Below are 23,340 nucleotides of genomic sequence, written 5' to 3'. Positions count from 1 at the left end.
ATGGGATGCTCTTCAGATGCTCGATGTGGACTCAATGGGCCGAATGGCCTGCTTCCACGCGGTAGGGGATTCTCTGATTTGATGATGTCTCTCTCTCTCTCTCTCTCTCTCTCTGTCTGATCCCGCAGGAAGATGTGGAGTTACCTCTCAGAGAAACCAATACAGCTCATCAAGATGTCAGGTAAGGTGGGGATGTTGGCATTGAGCGGGAGGGGTGGAGAGACAGAGTGGGGGAGTGACGAGGTGGGGTCGAGGGGTTCCGGACTGAAGGGGGGAACCAGGCGTGAGGGAGTCAGAGAGTGGAGGGTTGTCGAGATTCGACATCCTTTCATTGATATATCGTCCCCTGGAGTTTCCCAAACCTTTACCCCACTCACCCTTTCCTCTTCCCCTGCGCCCCATCCCCCATCCAATCCATTTGCCAGGGTAGCAAATTCCCGGGAGTTTCTCGCGTCGGGTCAACGTCGCTCCCCATCCCCACTCGGCCCACGAATTGGCATTCTTGCGAACGGGTCCTGACGGAAGGTGAAAACCTTTGACGATTTGGTGAAACGGCAGAGGTAACGGCTGGGTGTCGCTGAGGGACTGGTCCCTCGGTCTTCACCAACCATTTCCCCTCTCCATCTCTATCCTCTCCCCCCCCCCCCTTCCAGCTTCGCTGCAGCTCCCACCTCCCATTCCCCTGAGCTCCCATGATTACAGGGCCTGGCCCACTCAACCTCTCCCTCCATCCCCGGGATCAGCCGAGCGCACCCTTCTCCGGACTGCCTCCAATTCCGTTCAGTCTCTGCTTGGATACAAGGCCCCAAACCAATGGCCGATGTTCCGGCTGGGGTCTGGCCGGTGCCCTATACCGTTCTGGCCAAACCATCCCGGCTTTTAAAAATCCGAAAGAACTGCAGATAGAGAGTCATAGAGATGTACAGCACAGAAACAGACCCTTCGGCCCAACTTGTCCATGCCGACCAGGTGAGGTGCTGCATTTTGGGAAAGCAAATCAGAGCAGGACTTGCACACTTAATGGTAAGGTCCTGGGGAGTGTTGCTGAACACAGGGACCTTGGAGTGCTCACTGAAAGTGGAGGCACAGGTAGATAGGAGAGTGAAGATGGCAATTTATATCTTTCCCCTCTCACCCTAAACCTATGCCCTCTAGTTCTAGACTCCCACCCCCCCAGGTAAAAGACCCTGTCTATTTATCCTATCCATGCCCCTCATGATTTTATTAACCTCATAAGGTCACCCCTCAGCCTCCAACATGCCAGTGAGAAACAGCCCCAGCCTGGTCAGCCTCTCCCTGTAGCTCAAATCCTCCAACCCTGGCAACATCCTTGTAAATCTTTTCTGAATCCTTTCAAGTTTCACAACATCTTTCCGATGGAAAGGAGACCAGAATTGCATGCAATATTCCAACAGTGGCCTAACCCATGTCCTGTACAGCCGCAACATGACCTCCCAACTCCTGTACTCAATACTCTGACCAATAAAGGAAAGCATACCAAACTCCTTCTTCACTCTCCTATCTACCTGTGACTCCACTTTCAAGGAGCTAGGAACCTGCACTCCAAGGTTTCTCTGCTCAGTTACATTCCCATGACCTTACCATGTGGAAGACATTAAAAAAAAGAGAGGTTATCAGATCTCCAGCTTCCTGTGCACCAATCGGTTGCCACATGGTTACAACGGTGTGGGTGGGGAAGGCATGGGTAGACATCTTTGGGCTGCTACAGGAATGTAGTCCATTTGCCTGTACTCCCCAGCTCCAGGCAAGAGGCGGTTGTTGTTGTTGTTGACGGTGAGTGACTAGGCCTCGGCCTGTGTGTATGTGTGGTTTTTTTTTGTTTCCGATCTCCCAGGCCTCTCGCGCAGCCTGGACTCGAACATCGACACCAAGGAGCGGTTGGCCGACCCGGGCCCAGCTCCGAAGGCCAGGGTTCCCCGGGAGCGTGGTGGGCAGGCTGGAAGTCGCCCTGGGCCACCAAGCGGGGGCGAGAAACCCAGGAGGGGCTCACGGGAAGGAAAGCGCTGGGCCGCCGAAGCAGAGGATGCCATGGGCAAGCTTCGACTCAAACCCTCGCAGCCTAAACCTAGGCCCAACTGCTGGTCTGTGGCCTGGCCTCGGCTAGACGTGGCACTGCCCAATCAGCGGGGGGCACAGGAGCGCGAGGGCCAGCCTGGGAATGAGGCCCAGTCCAAACCTGCCGCCCCCCACCACTACCAGGCGGACCCCAGGAAGGAGTCCAGGGCAACTAGGCCCAACGAGCCGCAAGGAAGAGTGCGAGGCTCCCGCAGCAACTACCTCCACAGGGGCCCGTCAGAGGAAACAGCGGCCTACCCAGAGGCAGCCAGTCATCGCCATGGGAGCCTACAGGATAAAATCAACCGGGTACGTCAGCACTGAGGGAGCGTCTCGTCTCCACGGCAACCGGCGTGGCCTAGCAACCGCAGCCTGCCAGGATTCTGGTCATGTCGACTGCGCGGTAGCATTGACACATTGAGCCCAAAGGCCTTCATCGTGCTGTCCCATTCCCCATTCAAGGCCCAGGCAGGCCACCCCGCACCCCCATCCCCCCAACATTGAGAGCTCAGCATACGGGAGTAGGCCTTGGAGGGTGCGAGGTAAAAGGCCCGAGGCCTGAGGGGGTTGATCGCCGACCGGGGCTCAGGCTGGTCTGAGACCGGCCCCAATCCCACCTCAGTCTCACAGGGGCAGAGATAGGGCTGTTTGGGAGAGGGTAAACTCTCACACTCACACTCACTCACACACACACACTAACTCACACTCTCATACACATGCACTCACTCACACACTTTCACACACACACAAACACTCGCACTCTCACTCGCACTCACTCATACACATTCTCTCACACACACACACGCACACTAACTCACACTGACTCACTTGCACACACACTTCACACACACACTTACTTTCACATACTTTCACATATTCAAACACACACACACTCACACTCTTTCACACACTCGCTCACACACACACTAACTCAGACATACACACTAACTCACACTCACGTTCAATCTCACACACACTCACTTTCACACACACACACACTCTCTCACACACACACACGCTCTCACACTCACATTCTCACACACACTCACTCACACTCATACACTCACACTCACTCACTCACTCAGACATGTTGACATTCCAGATTCTGGTGATTGAAGTGCTCTTTCTCTCTCCCTCTCCCCTTCCCTCTCTCTCCCTCCCTCTCCCTCATTCCCTCTCTCTCTCTCCCTCTCCCCCATTCCCTATCTCTCTCCCTCCCTCTCCCCATTCCCTCTCTCCCTCCCTCTCCCCATTCCTCTCTCCCTCCCTCTCCCCATTCCCTCTCTCCCTCTCTCTCCCTCCCTCTCCCCTTCCCCTTCCCCCTCTCTCTCCCTCCCTCTTCCCATTCCCTCTCTCTCCCTCCCTCTTCCTCATTCCCTCTCTCTCTCTCCCTCTCCCCCATTCCCTATCTCTCTTCCCCTCCCTCTCCCCATTCCCTCTCTCTCTCCCTCCCTCTCCCCCTCCCCCTCCCTCTCCCCCTCCCTCCCCCCATTCCCTCTCTCTCTCCCCCCTCTCCCTCATTCCCTCTCTTCCTCACTCTCCTCATTCCCCCTCTCTCTCCCTCCCTCTCCCTTATTCCCTCTCTCTCCCTCATTCCCTCTCTCTCTCTCTCCCTCCCTCTCCCTCATTATCTCTCTCTCTCCCCCTCCCTCATTATCTCTCTCTCTCCCCCTCTCCCCCTTCCCCCTCTCTCCCCCTCCCTCTCCCCATTCCCTCTCTCTCTCCCCCCTCTCCCTCATTCCCTCTCTCCCTCACTCTCCCCATTCCCCCTCTCTCTCCCTCCCTCTCTCTCCCTCCCTCTCTCTCCCTCCCTCTCTCTCCCTCCCTCTCCCTCATTCCCTCTCTCTCCCTCATTCCCTCTCTCTCTCTCCCTCCATCTCCCTCATTATCTCTCTCTCTCCCCCTCTCCCCATTCCCTCTCTCTCTCCCTCCCTCTCCCCCATTCCCTCTCTCTCCCTCCCTCTCCCCCATTCCCTCTCTCCCTCCCTCTCCCCATTCCCTCTCTCCCTCCTTCCCTCTCTCTCTCCCTCCCTCTCCCTCCTTCCCTCTCTCTCTCTCCCTCCCTCTCCCCCATTCCCTCCCTCTCTCTCTCTCCCTCCCTCTCCCCCATTCCCTCCCTCTCTCTCTCTCTCTGTCCCTCCCTCAGGTGCAGGAAGCCGTCCATGGGGTTACCACAGACGAGTGCCAGGAGGCTTTGCAAGCCACCAGCTTTGATCTGCAGAGAGCCATCCAACACTTAAAGGTGAGGGGCTCTGGGAGGGTGGGCATGGTACCAGGCAGCTGCTGGCAGACAATCTGAGGCACAGACAGGCTCGAGGGATAGGTGAGGGGCTAGGGGGCAACGAGGGAATTTGGAGGATAAGGTCTGTCATTAGGTACGGATTTGGCGTTCTGATTCTCTCTGTCTCTCTTGCACTCTCTCTGTCTCTCTCTCTCTGTCTCTCTATCTCTCTGTCTCTCACACTCTCTCTCGCGCACTCTTTCTGTCTGTTTCTCTCTGTCCATCTCTGTCCCTCTCTGTGTCTCACACTCTCTCTCTCGCACTCTCTCTGTCTGTCTCTCTCTGTCCCTCTTGCACTCTCTCTCTATCTCTTTCAGTCTCTCGCTCTCTCTCGCACTCTCTCTCTCTTTCAGTCTCTTGCTCTCTCTCTCGCACTCTCTCTCTCTCTCTCTCATTCTCGCATTCTGTCTCTCTGTCTCTCTTTGTCTCTTTCAATCTCTCTCTATCTCTCTCTTTCTGTCTCGCACTGTCTCTCTCTCTCTGTCTCTCTCTATCTCTTATTCTCGCATTCTGCCTCTGTCTCTGTCTCTTTCAATCTCTCTCTCTCTCTCTTTCAGTCTCTCTCTCTCGCACTCTCTCTCTCTTTCAGTCTCTTGCTCTCTCTCTCGCACTCTCTCTCTCTCTCATTCTCGCATTCTGTCTCTCTGTCTCTCTTTGTCTCTTTCAATCTCTCTCTATCTCTCTCTTTCTGTCTCGCACTGTCTCTCTCTCTCTGTCTCTCTCTATCTCTCATTCTCGCATTCTGTCTCTGTCTCTGTCTCTTTCAATCTCTCTCTCTCTCTCTCTTTCAGTCTCTCTCTCTCACACTCTGTCTCTTTCTCTCTCCCTCTTAATTGGAGTAAGGCAAATGTTAATGGTAGAAGTCAGGAACTTTCAGAAGTTAATTGGAGTAGAATGTTTGCAGGTAAAAGAAGAATTGACAAGTTGGAGGTTTGTGAAAGTGTGATAACGAGAGTTCAGAGGCATTATGTTCCGGTTAGAGTGAACGGTGCAGTTGGTAAGAATAGGGAACAATGGATTAATAAAGATCCCACTCAGGAATAAGAAGGAGCCATATATTAGATAGAGATCAACTGACAGTGCGAGAGAGATAGAGAGAGACAGAGAGAGAGAGAGAGAGAGAGGGATAGAGAGACAGAGTGCCACAGAGAGAGAGAGACAGACAGAGAGGGATAAAGAGAGAGATTGAAAGAGACAGAGAGACAGACAGAGTGCAAGAGAGAGAGAGAGAAACTGAAAGAGAGAGAGAGAGTATAAAGGCATTCTTAAGAGGGGACTCAGGAGGGCTAAGGAGAGAGAACTTTAGCAGATAAGGTGAGGGATAATCCAAAGAGATTCTACAGGTACATTAAGAGTGAAAGAGTGACTAAGGAGAGAATACAGCTCCTTAAAGATCAACGTGATTGTGTGTTAACGTCAGGAGATGGGAGAGATACTAAATGAATATTTTGCGTCAGTTTTTACCGTGGAGAAAGAGGTGGAGGCTGGGAAATAAATATTTGAAAACAGAGGAGGGCCTTAAAAAAAGAAATAAAGGTGGATAAATCCTGGGGGCAGCTCAAGTGTATCCCAGGACATTCTGGGAAGTTAGGGAAGAAATTGTGGGGCCCCCGAGCAGAGATGTTTATATCATCTATCACCGTGAGTGAGGTGCCGGAGGTCTGGAGGGTGGTTAATGGCTGTGAGGGGGAGCCTGGGAACTGTGACCTCAGTGGTGGGTAAGTCGTTGGAGGGGATTCTCAGAGATAGGATTTGGAGAGGCAAGGGCTGATTAGGGATGCGAGGGGTAAATGTCTCACAGACTAACTTGAGCCTCTTGAGAGAGTAACCAAAAAGGTTAATGAAGGCAGAGCAGTAATCATTGTCCACATGGACTCCAGTAAAACCTTTGACCAGGTTCTGCACTGGTTAGTAAGGTTAGGTCACACAGGGTTCAGGGTGAATGTTGCCGGGAATGGGGAAGGGGGAAGTGGTTAGGGTTACAAGGAATAGGCTACAGGGTCGGAGGCTGAGGGGTGACCTTATAGAGGGGACATGGATAGGGGGAATGGCAAAGGGATGGGGGGATTTTAAAACCGGGGGGGGGGCAAATGTTTATGGTGAGAGGATAAAAGGGGGCAACTTTATTTCACCCAGAGGGTGGTGAGGTGTGTGGGAGGAGCTGCCAGAGGAAGTGGTGGATACGGGTCCAGTTACAACGTTTAAAAGCCATTTGGATGGGAATGTGAATAGGAAAAGGTTAGAGGGATAGGGAGCAGGAGCAGACGGGTGGGACTGGCTCAGTTTGGGATCATGTTCACCATGGGCTTGTTGGGCCGAAGGGCCTGTCTCTGGATAACTCAATGACTCTCTCTATTTCTGTCTCCCCCCATCCTTTCTCTCTCTCTCTCTTTCTGTCTCCCTCTTTCTCTCTCTCTCACACGTTCTTTCTCCCTCTTTCTATCTCTCTCTCTTCCGTCTCACTCTCTCTCTTTTTGTCTCTCTCTCCCCTCTCGTCTCTCCCTCTCTCTCCCCTCTCTCGTCTCTCTCTCCTTCTCTGTCGCCCTCTCTCCCCCTCTCTCCCCCTCTCTCCCCCTCTCTCCCCCTCTCTCCCCCTCTCTCCCTCTCTCTCCCTCTCTCTCCCTCTCTCTCCCTCTCTCTCCCCCTCTCTCCCCCTCTCTCCCTCTCTCTCCCCCTCTCTCCCTCTCTCTCCCCCTCTCTCCCTCTCTCTCCCTCTCTCTCCCTCTCTCTCACCCTCTCTCCCTCTCTCTCCGTCTCTCTCTCCCTCTCTCTGCCCTCTCGTCTCTCCCTCTCTCTCTCCTCTCGTCTCTCCCTCTCTCTCCCCTCTCGTCTCTCCCTCTCTCTCCCCTCTCGTCTCTCCCTCTCCCTCCCCTCTCGTCTCTCCCTCTCTCTATTTTCCTCTCCCTTTCCCTCTTTCTATCTCTCTACCTTTGTCTCCCACTCTCTCGATCTCTCTCTTTCTGTCCCTCTCTCTCTGTCTCTCTTTGTGTCTCTCACTCTCCCTCCCTCTCTCGGTCGGTCTTTCTCTCCCTCTTTCTGTCTCTCTCTCTCTCTCTCTCTCTCTCTCTCTCAAAATCTCTCCCTCTCTCAAAATCTCTCCCTCTCTCCCTCTCTCAAAATCTCTCTCTCCCTCAAAATCTCTCTCTCTCCCTCTCTCTCTTAAAATCTCTTTCTCTCCCTCCCTCTCTCTCTCAAAATCTCTTTCTCTCCCTCCCTCTCTCTCCCTCTCTCTCTCAAAATCTCTTTCTCTCTCCCTCTCTCAAAATCTCTTTCTTTCTCTCTCCCTCTCTCTCTCAAAATCTCTCTCTCCCCCTCTCTCAAAATCTTTCTCTCTCTCTCCCTCTCTCTCAAAATCTCTCTCTCTCTCTCTCTCTCTCTCTCTCAAAATCTCTCTCTCCCTCTCTCTGTCTCACCCTCTCCCTTTAACCCTCCCTCCCTCGGTTTTCCGTATGGTTTTCCCTCAGATCCAGCAGCTGTACAACATTAGCCAGCGTTCCCAGGAGGAATGCCGTCGGATCCTGCAGGATTTTCACTGGAGCCTGGAGAATGCCAGTCAGTACGTGCTCCGGAGCAAGGTGAGAGCGGCCACCCAGAAGGGGGCAGGGGCACACAGGAGGGGCCGAATGGCCAGCAGAGAGCGTCAGGGGGCATCTATCCCCATCCTGTCCCTATCGGGATGGGGCACAGTGTAGAGGGAGCTTTACTCTGTATCGAACCCCGTGCTGTCCCTGTCCTGGGATGGGGGGACAGTGTAGAGGGAGCTTTACTCTGTATCTAACCCCGTGCTGTCCCTGTCCTGGGATAGGGGGACAGTGTAGAGGGAGCTTTACTCTGTATCTAACCCCGTGCTGTCCCTGTCCTGGGATGGGGGGACAGTGTAGAGGGAGCTTTACTCTGTATCTAACCCTGTGCTGTCCCTGTCCTGGGAGTGTTTGAAGGGGGACAGTGTAGAGGGAGCTTTACTCTGTATCTAACCCCGTGCTGTCCCTGTCCTGGGAGTGTTTGATGGGGGGACAGTGTAGAGGGAGCTTTACTCTGTATCTGACCCCGCGATGGTCCTGGGAATATGAGAGGGCTCCAAAGTTTTCCGAATCAATTCACCGTTTGTCCGTTTCTCTCGCAGTTAAAATCCTGAGACAGCGATGGACGGGATTTTCCGGGAACCTGCCTGTTTCCCTCGCTGTGAGCTGACAGCGTCGAGGACTCTGTATCCCGATGTCCGTTACCCCCAAATTCCGAGAGTATTCCCCCTTCCCCCCAAACCCGGCCAAGGGACAGACCGGTTTAGGGCAGCTCTCGCACTGTCCCCTGCGTGCTGATTGGTTGGCGCTGCATACCAACTCCTTGACCACGTAACGAGGGACCCGTGACAGACGCCCACCTGAGGGTGGGGTGTGTGGGGTGGTGGGGGGGGTTTTGGAAGTGCTGTCCCAGGGGAGGTGGGTTCACCCCTGACCTGCGGTGGGCCCAATCCATTGGAAGTTGGCACTCAGTCCCAGTGACGCGATTGGACCGGACCGCAGGGGTTTGGAATGACATCACTTCCTCCCGCCCGATTACAAATGGCGGGCCGCGATTGGACCTGCCCGTTTCCCGCTTAGGCGTGGCTGGGGGGAGGGAGGAGGGGTCGGGACCTGCGTTGGGATTGGTCAGTGTCCCCGCGCCCACCAACAACCCATTACCCAATGAAATCTCTCTCCAAATAATTCACCCACCTCAGAGCAGAGCGACTCTCTCCCACCCTACACTGGGCATTGGCCTTGTAGGGCATTTCTTCGCTGTCCTTAACTGCCCCTCTAACTGCTGTCCCAAGGAGCATTTCAGAGTTAACAGGAACACCACCCCCTGCACCTTCCCCTCCCCACTCCCCGTCCAGATTTGGGAATATATCGGCCGTTCCTTCAGTGCCGCTGGGTCAGAAGCCTGGAGCTCACTCCTCAAGGGTATCGTGGGGGCATCCCCATCTCCCCGTGGGACCGTGACCTCCATTCCCACCCCCCAATGGGAGCGTGTACCCCATTTCCCCCCCCACTCTCCCATTGGGAGCCAGACCCCCATTCCACCCCCCACTCTCCCAATGGGAGCCAGACCCCCATTCCCCCCCCCACACTCTCCCAATGGGAGCCAGACCCCCATTCCCCCCCCCCATTCTCCCAATGGGAGCGAGACCCCCATTCCCACTCCCCCCAATGGGAGCCAGACCCCCATTACTCCCCACTCCCCCCAATGGGAGCGTGTACCCCATTCCCCCCCCCACTCCCCCCAATGGGAGCCAGACCCCCATTCCCCCCACCACTCTCCCAATGGGAACGAGACCCCCATTCCCACTCCCCCCAATGGGAGCCAGACCCCCATTCCCCCTCCCACTCTCCCAATGGGAGCCAGACCCTCATTCCCCCCCCCCACTCCCCCAATGGGGGTCAGACCTCCATTCTCTCCCCTCACTCCCCCCACTGGGAGCCAGACCCCCATTTTCCCCCAACTCCCCCAATGGGAGCCAGAACCCCATTCTCTCCCCCCAAAGGAAGTGAGACCCCCCATTCCCACTTACCCAATGGGAGCAAGACCCCCATTCCCCTCAATGGGATCGAGACCCCCATTCTCTCCCCCCACTGGGAGCCAGATCCCCATTCCCACCCCCACACTCCCAATGGGAGTGAGACCCCCATTTCCCCCCCCCCCCACTCCCCCCAATGGGACCGGGTCCCCCATTCTCTCCCCCTACTCCCCCCAATGGGAGCCAGACCTCCATTCCCACCCCACTCCCCCCAATGGGAGCAAGACCCCGATTCTCTCCCCTCACTCTCCCACTGGGAGCGAGACCCCCATTCTCTCCCCTACTCCCCCCACTGGGGGCCAGACCCCCATTCCCTCCCCCCGATGGGAGCGAGACGCCCATTCTCTTCCCTCACTCCCCCCAATGGGACTGAGACCCCCATTCTCTCCCCCCACTGGGAGCCAGACCCCCATTCCCACCCCCACTCTCCCAATGGGAGCCAGACCCCCATTCCCTTCACCCACTCCCCCCAATGGGAGTGAGATCCCCATTCTCCACCCCACTCCCCCAATGGGAGCGAGAGCCCCATTCTCTCCCCCCACTCCCCCAATCGGAGCGAGACCCCCATTCCCTTCACCCACTCCCCCCAATGGGAGCGAGATCCCCATTCTCTCCCCCCACTTCCCCCAATGTGAGCGAGAGCCCCATTCTCTCCCCCCACTCCCCCAATCGGAGCGAGACCCCCATTCTCTCCCCCCACTCCCCGCGGGGATGAGCCCCCACTCTCTAGGTGTAGACATATCCCATTTGGAATTCAGGAGAAATGTTCGAAAGCAATATCGACAGCGTCGCATTCTGATAGCGCCCCATGGGCAGAGGGGAGGGGAGGGGATGGTCGAGGCGGTAACTATCGGAGTTCAGGGTATCCTTGGGAGCGTTCCCTCCAGCCTCCGGTGCCCAAACGATGGGACGCTGGGGCATTCCAGCCCCACCCCTCCCCCCACGCCTCCATGTTGGAACCACCGCGTCAACGTCGCCACTCCAAGAAAAAAACCAAGATGGCAGACTTTCTAAATAAAGGTCTTTAAAGATGCTTTTCGGGGAAACGGGTGAGTTATTTACACAAGGGTCAGCATTAACGTGGAGCCTGGTCACTGAGGCCTCTCCAGAACAGGCCGCATTAACTGCCACCCCACCCCACCCCACCGCCCACCCTGCTATTTCCATCCGTACCCGGCCCTGTGAGCTGGAGGGGGGGGCCATTCGGCCCATCTAGGCCGCTCCGCCATTCACTGGAGATCGGGTCAGCCCCGTTACCTCCAGATTCTCCTTCCCGGTCGGAAATCCCACTCAGCCTTGAGTGACCCGGCGTCCAGGGCCCTCTGGGAGGAGACAGTGAGGAGTGCGGGTCAGAGTCGAGGAGAGGCGTGGCTGTGGAAACGCACGGCCGGTCAGGCAGCGTCCGAGGGACAGGAGAGTCGACGTTTCGATTCCTGACCAAGGACTCATGCTGCAAACGTCGACTCTCCTGCCCCTCGGACGCTGCCTGACTGGCCGTGCTTTTCCAGCACCGCGCTTTCTGATTCCACAGCCCCCCCCCCCTCGGACAGAAGGAACTCCCCACTCATCGACGGACGACCCTTTATGATGCCCCCCAGGTGCGACCATCTCCCACACAAAAGGGAGACTTGACCCGTCCGCGTCTCTTCCCATCAAATCCCCTGGTAATTCTGTCTGTTTCAATAAAGCTGCCTGTTGTTCTTCCAAATTCCGATGAGTACAGGCTCCGGACTTCTGCGCGCCGGATAGTCCCTCCATCCCCGGGATCAGCCGAGCGGAACATTCTCCGGACTGCGTATCTCTCCATCTCCGGTCTATGTCTGCTTGGATACGGGGCCCCGACACGATTCGCGGCATTCCGGCTGCAGTCTGACCCCCGCGTCGTCCGGGTTTTTTTTGGTGAAATTTTTAGAGTCCATTCCCTTTGAAATAAAGGCCACTTGCATCATGCCCCTCCAATTCCACCCCCACCCCAACGAATACCTCAGTTGATCCTCCCCCCCCTCTCCTCCCTCCACATTCTCAGCCGGAATCCAAACCTCAGCTACTCACTGCTTGAAACAGATCCCCCCCCCCCCATCACCTCAATCGTTGATTGGGAGATAATGAACAAAGCGGGAATTTGACGTTTAACCTCGGGGTCACTGTTGAGAGGGGATGCCCAGCTCAGGCCAGAATTAAGGAAGGGGGAGGGGTGCGGAAACACTGTCTCAAAACTATGGGGGAAGGGTCACCGTTCTGAGGGCACAGATGTAGATGGGGGAGGGGGAGATGTTCACTCTCAGAGTTGTCAGACTCCAGACCCCACAGCCTCAGGTCGGAGGGGGTGGGGGAGTCAGACAGCACAGAAACAGGCCCTTCAGCCCCAACTGCTCCTGGTTAGAATCGAAGTTTGGACTGGGGGTGGGGGGGGGGGTAGCTGTGCAGAGCTGGGAGCTAAGCAGACCAACCACAATCTTATAGAATGGCTAGATGGACCGAAAGGACTACCCTCCTCCGGATGTGTACATCGGCACGTGCAGAGTCATAGAGATGTACACATGAAAACAGACCCTTCGGTCCGACCCGTCCATGCCGACCAGGTATCCCAACCCAATCTAGTCCTACCTGCCAGCACCCGGCCCATATCCCCCCAAACCCTTCCTATTCATATACCCATCCAAATGCCTCTTAAATGTTGCAATTGTACCAGCCTCCACTACATCCTCTGGCAGCTCATTCCATACACGTACCACCCTCTGCATGAAAAAGTTGCCCCTTAGGCCAACAATCCCCTCTCACCCTAAACCTATGCCCTCTAGTTCTGGACTCCCCCACCCCAGGGAAAAGACTTTGTCTATTTACCCTATCCATGCCCCTCATGATTTGATAATCCTCTATGAGGTCACCCCTCAGCCTCCGACGTTCCAGGGAAAACAGCCCCAGCCTGTTCAGCCTCTCCCTGTAGCTCAAATCCTCCAACCCTGGCAACATCCTTGTAAATCTTTTCTGAATCCTTTCAAGTTTCACAACATCTTCCCGATAGGAAGGAGACCGGAATTGCAGGCAATATTCCAACAGTGGCCTAACCAATGTCCTGTACAGCCGCAACATGACCTCCCAACTCCTGTACTCAATACTCTGACCAATAAAGGAAAGCATACCAAACACCTTCTTCACTATCCTATCTACCTGCGACTCCACTTTCAAGGAGCTATGAACCTGCACTCCAAGGTCTCTTTGTTCAGTGACACTCCCATGACCTTACCATGTGGAAGAAATAAAAAAAAAAGAGGTTTCTGGTAAATCTGCCTGGTACAGGCAGTAACTCTCATGAGATTTAGGAAGTATTTTGATGTGCATTTGCGATGCCAGGGCTATGGGCCGAGAGCTGGGAAATAGGATTGGAATGGGGAGGTGGCTGTTTCTGATCGGAGCGTCATCGATAGGCCGAAGAGCCTTTCCCTACACCGTGGATCTCTGCTGATTCAAAGTCCTTTGAATTCTTTGGTCCCTTTGGTTTGCAAAGTTGTGGAAAATGCGGCTGACGGGATTATCCCAGGAGGGGATTGTGGGAAGAGAGTGCTGCTCGAGGGGAAGGAGTGGTCTGGCATTCTGTGATGGTTTGGGGGCAGTGGGGGGGGGGGGGGTGAGGGGATGGAAAGCGAGGGAGGGCCATTCATGGGATGAAGCCATCCCTTTCCAACCAGAGGGGGTACGTCCCACTGCCGTCCATTGGCGGGTAGTTACCAAGAATGACCACGCCAAGGTGTCAAGTCTCACTTCCAGTTTCCCCCCTCCTCTCTCCCGGGCCACATATTGCCTTCCCTCCATCTTCGGGCTGCACCCCGAGGGGCGCAGGCCCCCTCCATCCCACTCCGCGGTTGTCCAGGAAAGCCTGGCAAACGTCCGTTGCCAAAAGATTGGATAATTCCAAGATGGCTTCCCGCCATGGAAACGACTGTTCCCCCATCATGCCTCACTCCCACTGGAGGGCTCACTGAGCGGTGCTCCCAACCAATGGCAGCTCTCGCTCCTGGCCCACGGCCACAATGTTCTCCCGCTTCTTTCTTCCCTCAAACCTCTCCCAGTTTCCCTCCCTCACTTCTGTCCTCCGGCCCCCTGGGGCTCACTGACCTCCCTCCTCCCCTCGGTCTCTCCCGACCCACACCATTCTGACCTCGCACAGTTCCCAGGCGCTGCTGAGGCCTTCTCTCTCTCTCTCTCTCACCAGCACTCAGATACCATCCCATCACTCCCAGTGTCAGGGAGGCACTGGGCCAGGGGGCCTATACACCTGCCCGGCTTAATAGACAGCGGGATTGGGAGGGAAATCCCTGATCCCACCGTCCAATCAGTGATCTGCACAGTGACAGAGAGATCCCACCGTCCAATCAGTGATCTGCACAGTGACAGAGAGATCCCACTACCCAATCAGTGATCTGCACAGTGACAGAGAGATCCCACTACCCAATCAGTGATCTGCACAGTGACAGAGAGATCCCACTACCCAATCAGTGATCTGCACAGTGACAGAGAGATCCCACTACCCAATCAGTGATCTGCACAGTGACAGAGAGATCCCACTACCCAATCAGTGATCTGCACAGTGACAGAGAGATCCCACTACCCAATCAGTGATCTGCACAGTGACAGAGAGATCCCACCGTCCAATCAGTGATTTGCACAGCGACAGAGAGATCCCACTACCCAATCAGTGATCTGCACAGTGACAGAGAGATCCCACTACCCAATCAGTGATCTGCACAGTGACAGAGAGACCCCACTACCCAATCAGTGATCTGCACAGTGACAGAGAGATCCCAATACCCAATCAGTGATCTGCACAGTGACAGAGAGATCCCACTACCCAATCAGTGATCTGCACAGTGACAGAGAGATCCCACTACCCAATCAGTGATCTGCACAGTGACAGAGAGATCCCAATACCCAATCAGTGATCTGCACAGTGACAGAGAGATCCCACTACCCAATCAGTGATCTGCACAGTGACAGAGAGATCCCACTACCCAATCAGTGATCTGCACAGTGACAGAGAGATCCCACTACCCAATCAGTGATCTGCAAAATGACAGAGAGATCCCACTGCCCAATCAGTGATCTGCACAGCGAAAGAGAGATCCCACTACCCAATCAGTGATCTGCACAGTGACAGAGAGATCCCACTACCCAATCAGTGATCTGCACAGTGACAGAGAGATCCCAATACCCAATCAGTGATCTGCACAGTGACAGAGAGATCCCAATACCCAATCAGTGATCTGCACAGTGACAGAGAGATCCCACTACCCAATCAGTGATCTGCACAGTGACAGAGAGATCCCACTACCCAATCAGTGATCTGCACAGTGACAGAGAGATCCCACTACCCAATCAGTGATCTTCAGTGAGAGAGAGATCCCACTACCCAATCAGTGATCTGCACAATGGCAGAGAGATCCCACTACCCAATCAGTGATCTGCACAGCGACAGAGAGATCCCACTACCCAATCAGTGATCTGCACAGTGACAGAGAGATCCCACTACCCAATCAGTGATCTGCACAGCGAGAGAGAGATCCCACTACCCAATCAGTGATCTGCACAGCGAAAGAGAGATCCCACTACAATCAGTGATCTGCACAGTGACAGAGAGATCCCACTACCCAATCAGTGATCTGCACAGCGAGAGAGAGATCCCACTACCCAATCAGTGATCTGCACAGTGACAGAGATCCCACTGCCCAATCAGTGATCTGCACAGCGACAGAGAGATCCCACTACCCAATCAGTGATCTGCACAGTGACAGAGAGATCCCACTACCCAATCAGTGATCTGCACAGTGACAGAGATCCCACTGCCCAATCAGTGATCTGCACAGTGAGAGAGAGATCCCACTACCCAATCAGTGATCTGCACAGTGAGAGAGATCCCACTACCCAATCAGTGATCTGCACAGTGACAGAGAGATCCCACTACCCAATCAGTGATCTGCACAGCGAGAGAGAGATCCCACTACCCAATCAGTGATCTGCACAGTGACAGAGATCCCACTACCCAATCAGTGATCTGCACAGTGACAGAGAGATCCCACTACCCAATCAGTGATCTGCACAGTGACAGAGAGATCCCACTACCCAATCAGTGATCTGCACAGTGACAGAGAGATCCCACTACCCAATCAGCGACCTGCACAGTCACAGAGAGATCCCACTACCCAATCAGTGATCTTCAGTGAGAGAGAGATCCCACTACCCAATCAGTGATCTGCACAGCGAGAGAGAGATCCCACTACCCAATCAGTGATCTGCACAGCGAGAGAGAGATCCCACTACCCAATCAGTGATCTGCACAGTGACAGAGAGATCCCACTACCCAATCAGTGATCTGCACAGTGAGAGATCCCACTACCCAATCAGTGATCTGCACAGTGACAGAGAGATCCCACTACCCAATCAGTGATCTGCACAGCGAGAGAGATCCCACTACCCAATCAGTGATCTGCACAGCGAGAGAGAGATCCCACTACCCAATCAGTGATCTGCACAGTGACAGAGAGATCCCACTACCCAATCAGTGATCTGCACAGTGAGAGATCCCACTACCCAATCAGTGATCTGCACAGTGACAGAGAGATCCCACTACCCAATCAGTGATCTGCACAGCGAGAGAGATCCCACTACCCAATCAGTGATCTGCACAGCGAGAGAGAGATCCCACTACCCAATCAGTGATCTGCACAGTGACAGAGAGATCCCACTACCCAATCAGTTATCTGCACAGCGACAGAGAGATCCCACTACCCAATCAGTGATCTGCACAGTTCTGCAATGATTAACCCTCAGATCGAGGCTATAATAATTGCCCATAAAGGGGGCATGCTTTCCCAACCTTTCCTGTCGGAATTGCGGTTTTTCTGGAGGAGCAGAACACCTCGCTCGGATGTTGCCCGCAGCTCGGTGTCCGGATTCTCCCGGGTCAGAGGTCGCTCGCTCGCTCGCTCGCTCATTCGCTCCACATCTCGAGAGTCAGCTTTAGTGTAAAAGGGGCGTTTGGTTCCTGGCTCAGGGGCGGGAGTGACGGTGCTCCGGGACGGAAGTGCGCGGGTGTGAGGATTTCCTCGGACAATCTTCAAAAGCGAGGCCCGGGGAGAGCGCGGGGTGGATGGTAACGTTCAGGACCTCTGGGCCCACCCCCCACCCTCCTTCCCTCCCCCTGGGTTGGGGTTACGCTGGTCCTGGTGAACGCCTCCTCGCTCCTTTTCCACCTTCCAAGTCCGACAGAGAGAGAGAGAGGGTGGAGGGTGGGGTTTTGGTGGGGGGGGGGGGGTCAGCAGGAATTTCTCGGGACGGCCGGGAAATTTCTCGACCCCCCCCACCCCACCCCTCGCGGCCTCCGACGCGTCTCTCCTTCGCCGCTCGACACTGACTTACTGCCACACCCCGTCTCGCTGTTTACGGCTCTTTCCTCGCTCGAAAAACATGAAATCCTGAAAAACGGACAGGAAAAAAAAAACAGAGTCGGATCGTCCTTTATTCACTTGTCGGGGGGAGGACATGGGAGCTGTCGCTGTCTAGGCTGGGAGATTTTATAACCTGCTGAAAAATGATCGGGGACCCACTGCAGTCCTGTGGGGTGTAGGGACCTCCACTCGGCACCCTTTAGGGAGGGAGCTCCAGGGTTCTGACCCAGCGCCACTGAAGGAGCGGCCGATATATTCCCAGCTCAGGATGGGGAACGTGGTGTTCCCCTTGTATCTGCTGCCCCCCACCGCCCCCCCACCCCCCCCCCCCCCTCCAGGCCTTCCAGACGGAAGTGGTCATGGGTTTGGAGGGTGCTGTCTGAGGAGCTTTGGTGAGTTTCTGCAGTGTGACTCGTAGATGGTACACACAATGCTGCTACTGAGCGTCGGCAGGGGGAGGGAGGGGATGTTTGTGGATGTGGGGCCAATCGAGTTGGGGTGCTGCTTTGTCCCTGGATGGTCAGAAAGTCCAACAGCACAGAAAGAGACCCTTTGGTGTAACCAGTCTGAGCCGTACATAACCCCAAACTAAACCAGTCCCACCTGGTAGAGTTACCGTGTCAAGCTTCTTGAGTGTTGTTGGAGCTGCACCCGACCAGCCAAGTGGGGAGGATTCCCCCACACTCCTTATGCCTTGGAGATGGTGGACAGACTTCGGGGATGAGTTACTCACTGCAGGATTCCCAGCCTCTGACCTGCTCTTGTAGCCACTGTGTTTATGTGGGGAGTCCAGTTGAATTTCTGGTCAATGGTAACCCCCAGGACGTTGACAGTGTGGGATTCAGTGATGGCAACACCATTGGACGTCAAGGGGGGGCGATGGTTAGATTCTAACTCAATGGTAACCCCCAGGACGTTGATATTGAGGGATTCAGTGATGGCAACACCATTGGACATCAAGGGGGGGCGATGGTTAGATTCTCTCTCAATGGTAACCCCCAGGACGTTGATATTGAGGGATTCAGTGATGGAACACCATTGAACGTCAAGGGGGCGATGGTTAGATTCTCTCTCAATGGTAACCCCCAGGACGTTGACAGTGAGGGATTCAGTGATGACAACACCATTGGACGTCAAGGGGGATGATGGTTAGATTCTCTCTCAATGGTAATCCTCCAGGACGTTGATATTGAGGGATTCAGTGATGGTAACACCATTGAACGTCAAGGGGGCAATGGTTAGATTCTCTCTCAATGGTAACCCCCAGGACATTGACAGTGTGGGATTCAGTGATGGCAACACCATTGAACATCAAGGGGGCGATGGTTAGATTCTCTCTCAATGGTGACCCCCAGGACGTTGACAGTGTGGGATTCAGTGATGGCAACACCATTGGACATCAAGGGGGTGACGGTTAGATTGTCTCATGTTGCAGATGGACATTACCTGGCTTGAATATTCAAGATCGAGACTCCTCTGAGCAGAGGATGTCCAATCGAGGGGTTCAGGGAGGGCTGTGATTGGGTCAGGAAGGAGCAGCCATTGAAACAGAGGAGTCAGACAGAAGGTGCTCGAGGTCAGGCTGAGTAGGTAGGATTTGGGATCAGAGAAGGACAGGTTTGCTCCCGGGAGGGAATTCAAACAAGAAACGGAAGTGGAAAATTTGTCGGAATACGGAAAGCGAACGGAGTTGATGGGGGGGGGGGGCAAGCGTGGAGTGGGAATCCGCCTGGATGGCTGTTTGAAAGACCGGATAAACCACTGCATCCCTCTCTTCGGATAATGGGGCCAGGCGGGTGCGAGATTGGCACAGCCTGAGGGAACCGGGTCAGGGACGCCAAACCAGCCGAGAATTATAGAGAGCCAGGGTCCCTGCCCATGGGGTTAGCTGGGAGCGTCCACACCCGTGCAGCAAGGGGAGGGAGTCACAGACCGACGGTGTGGGGGTGGAGGGGGGGAGGGGGGCGGAAATGCTACTTACAATGAGGAAGCACGCTCCAATGAGTGAGGCTTTCAACTTGACATTGAGGTCCATGGGGAACTGCACCCCAAAGTTATCAGCATCAGTCAGCACCTCTTTGGCAATACCACTCCACTGTTTACTGATCCGGCCAATACTCCGGGACTCATCAGGCGGCTTCACCTGAAACACACAGACCCGGGGAACATCGGGTAAGGCAGAACACGGGGCCATCGCACTCGCTCACTCTCAAAATCCCTGCATCTGAGACTCACGCTCTGACACACTCCACTCTCACTGTCCTTAGAGTGTCCTCTCCCATCCTCCATCCATCTCCCTCTCCCTCCCGTCCCCCGCCCACCCAGTCACCGATATACCCCACACCCCTCACTGTAACACTCTCTGATGTACCCAAACCCCTCACTGTGACACTCTCTGATATACCCCACACACCTCACTGTAACACACTCTGATATACCCCACACCCCTCACTGTAACACTCTCTGATATACCCCACACCCCTCACTGTAACACTCTCTGATATACCCCACACCCCTCACTGTAACACTCTCTGATATACCCCACACCCCTCACTGTAACACACTCAGATATACCCCACACCCCTCACTGTAACACTCTCTGATATACCCCACACCCCTCACTGTAATACACTCAGATATATCCCACACCCCTCACTGTAACACTCACTGATATACCCCACACCCCTCACTGTAACACTCACTGATATACCCCACACCCCTCACTGTAACACTCTCTGATATACCCCACACCCCTCACTGTAACACTCACTGATATACCCCACACCCCTCACTGTAACACTCTCTGATATACCCCACACCCCTCACTGTAACATTCTCTGATATACCCCACAACCCTCACAGTAACACTCTCTGATACACCCCACACCCCTCACTGTAACACTCACTGATATACCCCACACCCCTCACTGTAACACTCACTGATATACCCCACACCCCTCACTGTAACACTCTCTGATATACCCCACACCCCTCACTGTAACACTCACTGATATACCCCACACCCCTCACTGCAACACTCTCTGATATACCCCACACCCCTCACTGTAACACTCTCTGATATACCCCACACCCCTCACTGTAACACTCTCTGATACACCCCACACCCCTCACTGTAACACTCTCTGATATACCCCACACCCCTCACTGTAACACTCTCTGATACACCCCACACCCCTCACTGTAACACTCTCTGATACACCCCACACCCCTCACTGTAACACTCACTGATACACCTCACACCCCTCACTGTAACACTCACTGATACACCTCACACCCCTCACTGTAACACTCACCGATATACCCCACATCCCTCACTGTAACACTCACTGATATACCCCACACCCCTCACTGTGACACTCTCTGATATACCCCACACCCCTCACTGTAACACTCTCTGATATACCCCACACCCTTCACTGTAACACTCTCTGATACACCCCACACCCCTAACTGTAACACTCTCCGATATACCCCACACCCCTCACTGTAACACTCTGATATACCCCACACCACTCACTGTAACACTCTCTGATACACCCCACACCCCTCACTGTAACACTCTCTGATATACCCCACACCCCTCACTGTAACACTCTCTGATATACCCCACAGCCCTCACTGTAACACTCTCTGATATACCCCACACCCCTCACTGTAACACACTCTGATATACCCCACACCCCTCACTGTAACACTCTCTGATATACCCCACACCCCTCACTGTAACACACTCCGATATACCCCACAACCCTCACTGTAACACACTCTGATATACCCCACACCCCTCACTGTAACACTCTCTGATATACCCCACACCACTCACTGTAACATTCTCTGATACACCCCACACCCCTCACTGTAACACACTCTGATATACCCCACACCCCTCACTGTAACACTCTCTGATATAACCCACACCCCTCACTGTAACACTCTCTGATATACCCCTCACTGTAACACTCTCTGATATACCCCACACCCCTCACTGTAACACTCTCTGATATACCCCACACCCCTCACTGTAACACACTCTGACATACCCCACACCCCTCACTGTAACACTCACTGATATACCTACACACCCCACTGTAACACACTCTGATATACCCTATACCCCACACTGTAACACACTCTGATATACCCCACACCCCTCACTGTAACACTCTCTGATATACCCCACACCCCTCACTGTAACACTCTCTGATATACCCCACACTCCTCACTGTAACACACTCTGATATACCCCACACCCCTCACTGTAACACTCTCTGATATACCCCACACCCCTCACTGTAACACTCTCTGATATACCCCACACCCCTCACTGTAACACTCTCTGAAATACCCCACACCCCTCACTGTAACACTCTCTGATATACCCCACACCCCTCACTGTAACACTCTCTGATATACCCCACACCCCTCACTGTAACACTCTCTGATACACCCCACACCCCTCACTGTAACACACTCTGATATACCCCACACCCCTCACTGTAACACACTCTGATATACCCCACACCCCTCACTGTAACACACTCTGATATACCCCACACCCCTCACTGTAACACTCTCTGATACACCCCACACCCCTCACTGTAACACTCTCTGATACACCCCACACCCCTCACTGTAACACTCACTGATACACCTCACACCCCTCACTGTAACACTCACTGATACACCTCACACCCCTCACTGTAACACTCACCGATATACCCCACATCCCTCACTGTAACACTCACTGATATACCCCACACCCCTCACTGTGACACTCTCTGATATACCCCACACCCCTCACTGTAACACTCTCTGATATACCCCACACCCTTCACTGTAACACTCTCTGATACACCCCACACCCCTAACTGTAACACTCTCCGATATACCCCACACCCCTCACTGTAACACTCTCTGATATACCCCACACCACTCACTGTAACACTCTCTGATACACCCCACACCCCTCACTGTAACACTCTCTGATATACCCCACACCCCTCACTGTAACACTCTCTGATATACCCCACAGCCCTCACTGTAACACTCTCTGATATACCCCACACCCCTCACTGTAACACACTCTGATATACCCCACACCCCTCACTGTAACACTCTCTGATATACCCCACACCCCTCACTGTAACACACTCCGATATACCCCACAACCCTCACTGTAACACACTCTGATATACCCCACACCCCTCACTGTAACACTCTCTGATATACCCCACACCACTCACTGTAACATTCTCTGATACACCCCACACCCCTCACTGTAACACACTCTGATATACCCCACACCCCTCACTGTAACACTCTCTGATATAACCCACACCCCTCACTGTAACACTCTCTGATATACCCCTCACTGTAACACTCTCTGATATACCCCACACCCCTCACTGTAACACTCTCTGATATACCCCACACCCCTCACTGTAACACACTCTGACATACCCCACACCCCTCACTGTAACACTCACTGATATACCTACACACCCCACTGTAACACACTCTGATATACCCTATACCCCACACTGTAACACACTCTGATATACCCCACACCCCTCACTGTAACACTCTCTGATATACCCCACACCCCTCACTGTAACACTCTCTGATATACCCCACACTCCTCACTGTAACACACTCTGATATACCCCACACCCCTCACTGTAACACTCTCTGATATACCCCACACCCCTCACTGTAACACTCTCTGATATACCCCACACCCCTCACTGTAACACTCTCTGAAATACCCCACACCCCTCACTGTAACACTCTCTGATATACCCCACACCCCTCACTGTAACACTCTCTGATATACCCCACACCCCTCACTGTAACACTCTCTGATACACCCCACACCCCTCACTGTAACACACTCTGATATACCCCACACCCCTCACTGTAACACACTCTGATATACCCCACACCCCTCACTGTAACACACTCTG

The 23,340-nt window shown here is 54.2% G+C and overlaps 2 protein-coding genes across 5 annotated transcripts in view; one reads left to right on the top strand and one right to left on the bottom strand.

Moving 5' to 3' along the window:
- tnk1 (tyrosine kinase, non-receptor, 1) overlaps positions 1 to 9,505 on the top strand; it is a 138,448-nt gene extending 128,943 nt beyond the window's left edge. Inside the window, exons 11-15 of one of the 2 annotated variants that reach the window (XM_087982804.1) lie at positions 129 to 181; positions 1,856 to 2,385; positions 4,223 to 4,318; positions 7,822 to 7,932; positions 8,481 to 9,505. In XM_087982804.1, coding sequence (XP_087838930.1) covers positions 129 to 181; positions 1,856 to 2,385; positions 4,223 to 4,318; positions 7,822 to 7,932; positions 8,481 to 8,492 — 802 coding nt within the window. In that variant the 3' untranslated portion in view covers positions 8,493 to 9,505. The remainder of the gene's footprint in view (positions 1 to 128; positions 182 to 1,855; positions 2,386 to 4,222; positions 4,319 to 7,821; positions 7,933 to 8,480) is intronic. The other variant, XM_087982805.1, reaches the window with a different exon arrangement.
- A 1,413-nt stretch (positions 9,506 to 10,918) lies between these two features.
- LOC122544433 (phospholipid scramblase 2-like) overlaps positions 10,919 to 23,340 on the bottom strand; it is a 39,356-nt gene continuing 26,934 nt past the window's right edge. For 2 of the 3 annotated variants that reach the window (XM_087983052.1, XM_087983051.1), the window contains 3 exons: positions 19,338 to 19,499; positions 17,328 to 17,383; positions 10,919 to 11,836 (listed from right to left, as the gene is read on the bottom strand). In XM_087983052.1, coding sequence (XP_087839178.1) covers positions 11,497 to 11,836; positions 17,328 to 17,383; positions 19,338 to 19,499 — 558 coding nt within the window. In that variant the 3' untranslated portion in view covers positions 10,919 to 11,496. Of the gene's footprint in view, positions 11,837 to 14,851; positions 17,384 to 19,337; positions 19,500 to 23,340 lie in introns of those variants that run through there. The other variant, XM_087983053.1, reaches the window with a different exon arrangement.

Source organism: Chiloscyllium plagiosum, unplaced genomic scaffold (assembly GCF_037043375.1).
Source record: "Chiloscyllium plagiosum isolate Xiang-an unplaced genomic scaffold, Cpla_swu_hap1 HiC_scaffold_44, whole genome shotgun sequence".
Classification (NCBI taxonomy): domain Eukaryota; kingdom Metazoa; phylum Chordata; class Chondrichthyes; order Orectolobiformes; family Hemiscylliidae; genus Chiloscyllium; species Chiloscyllium plagiosum.
This window is presented reverse-complemented; position numbering and strand designations above follow the sequence as displayed.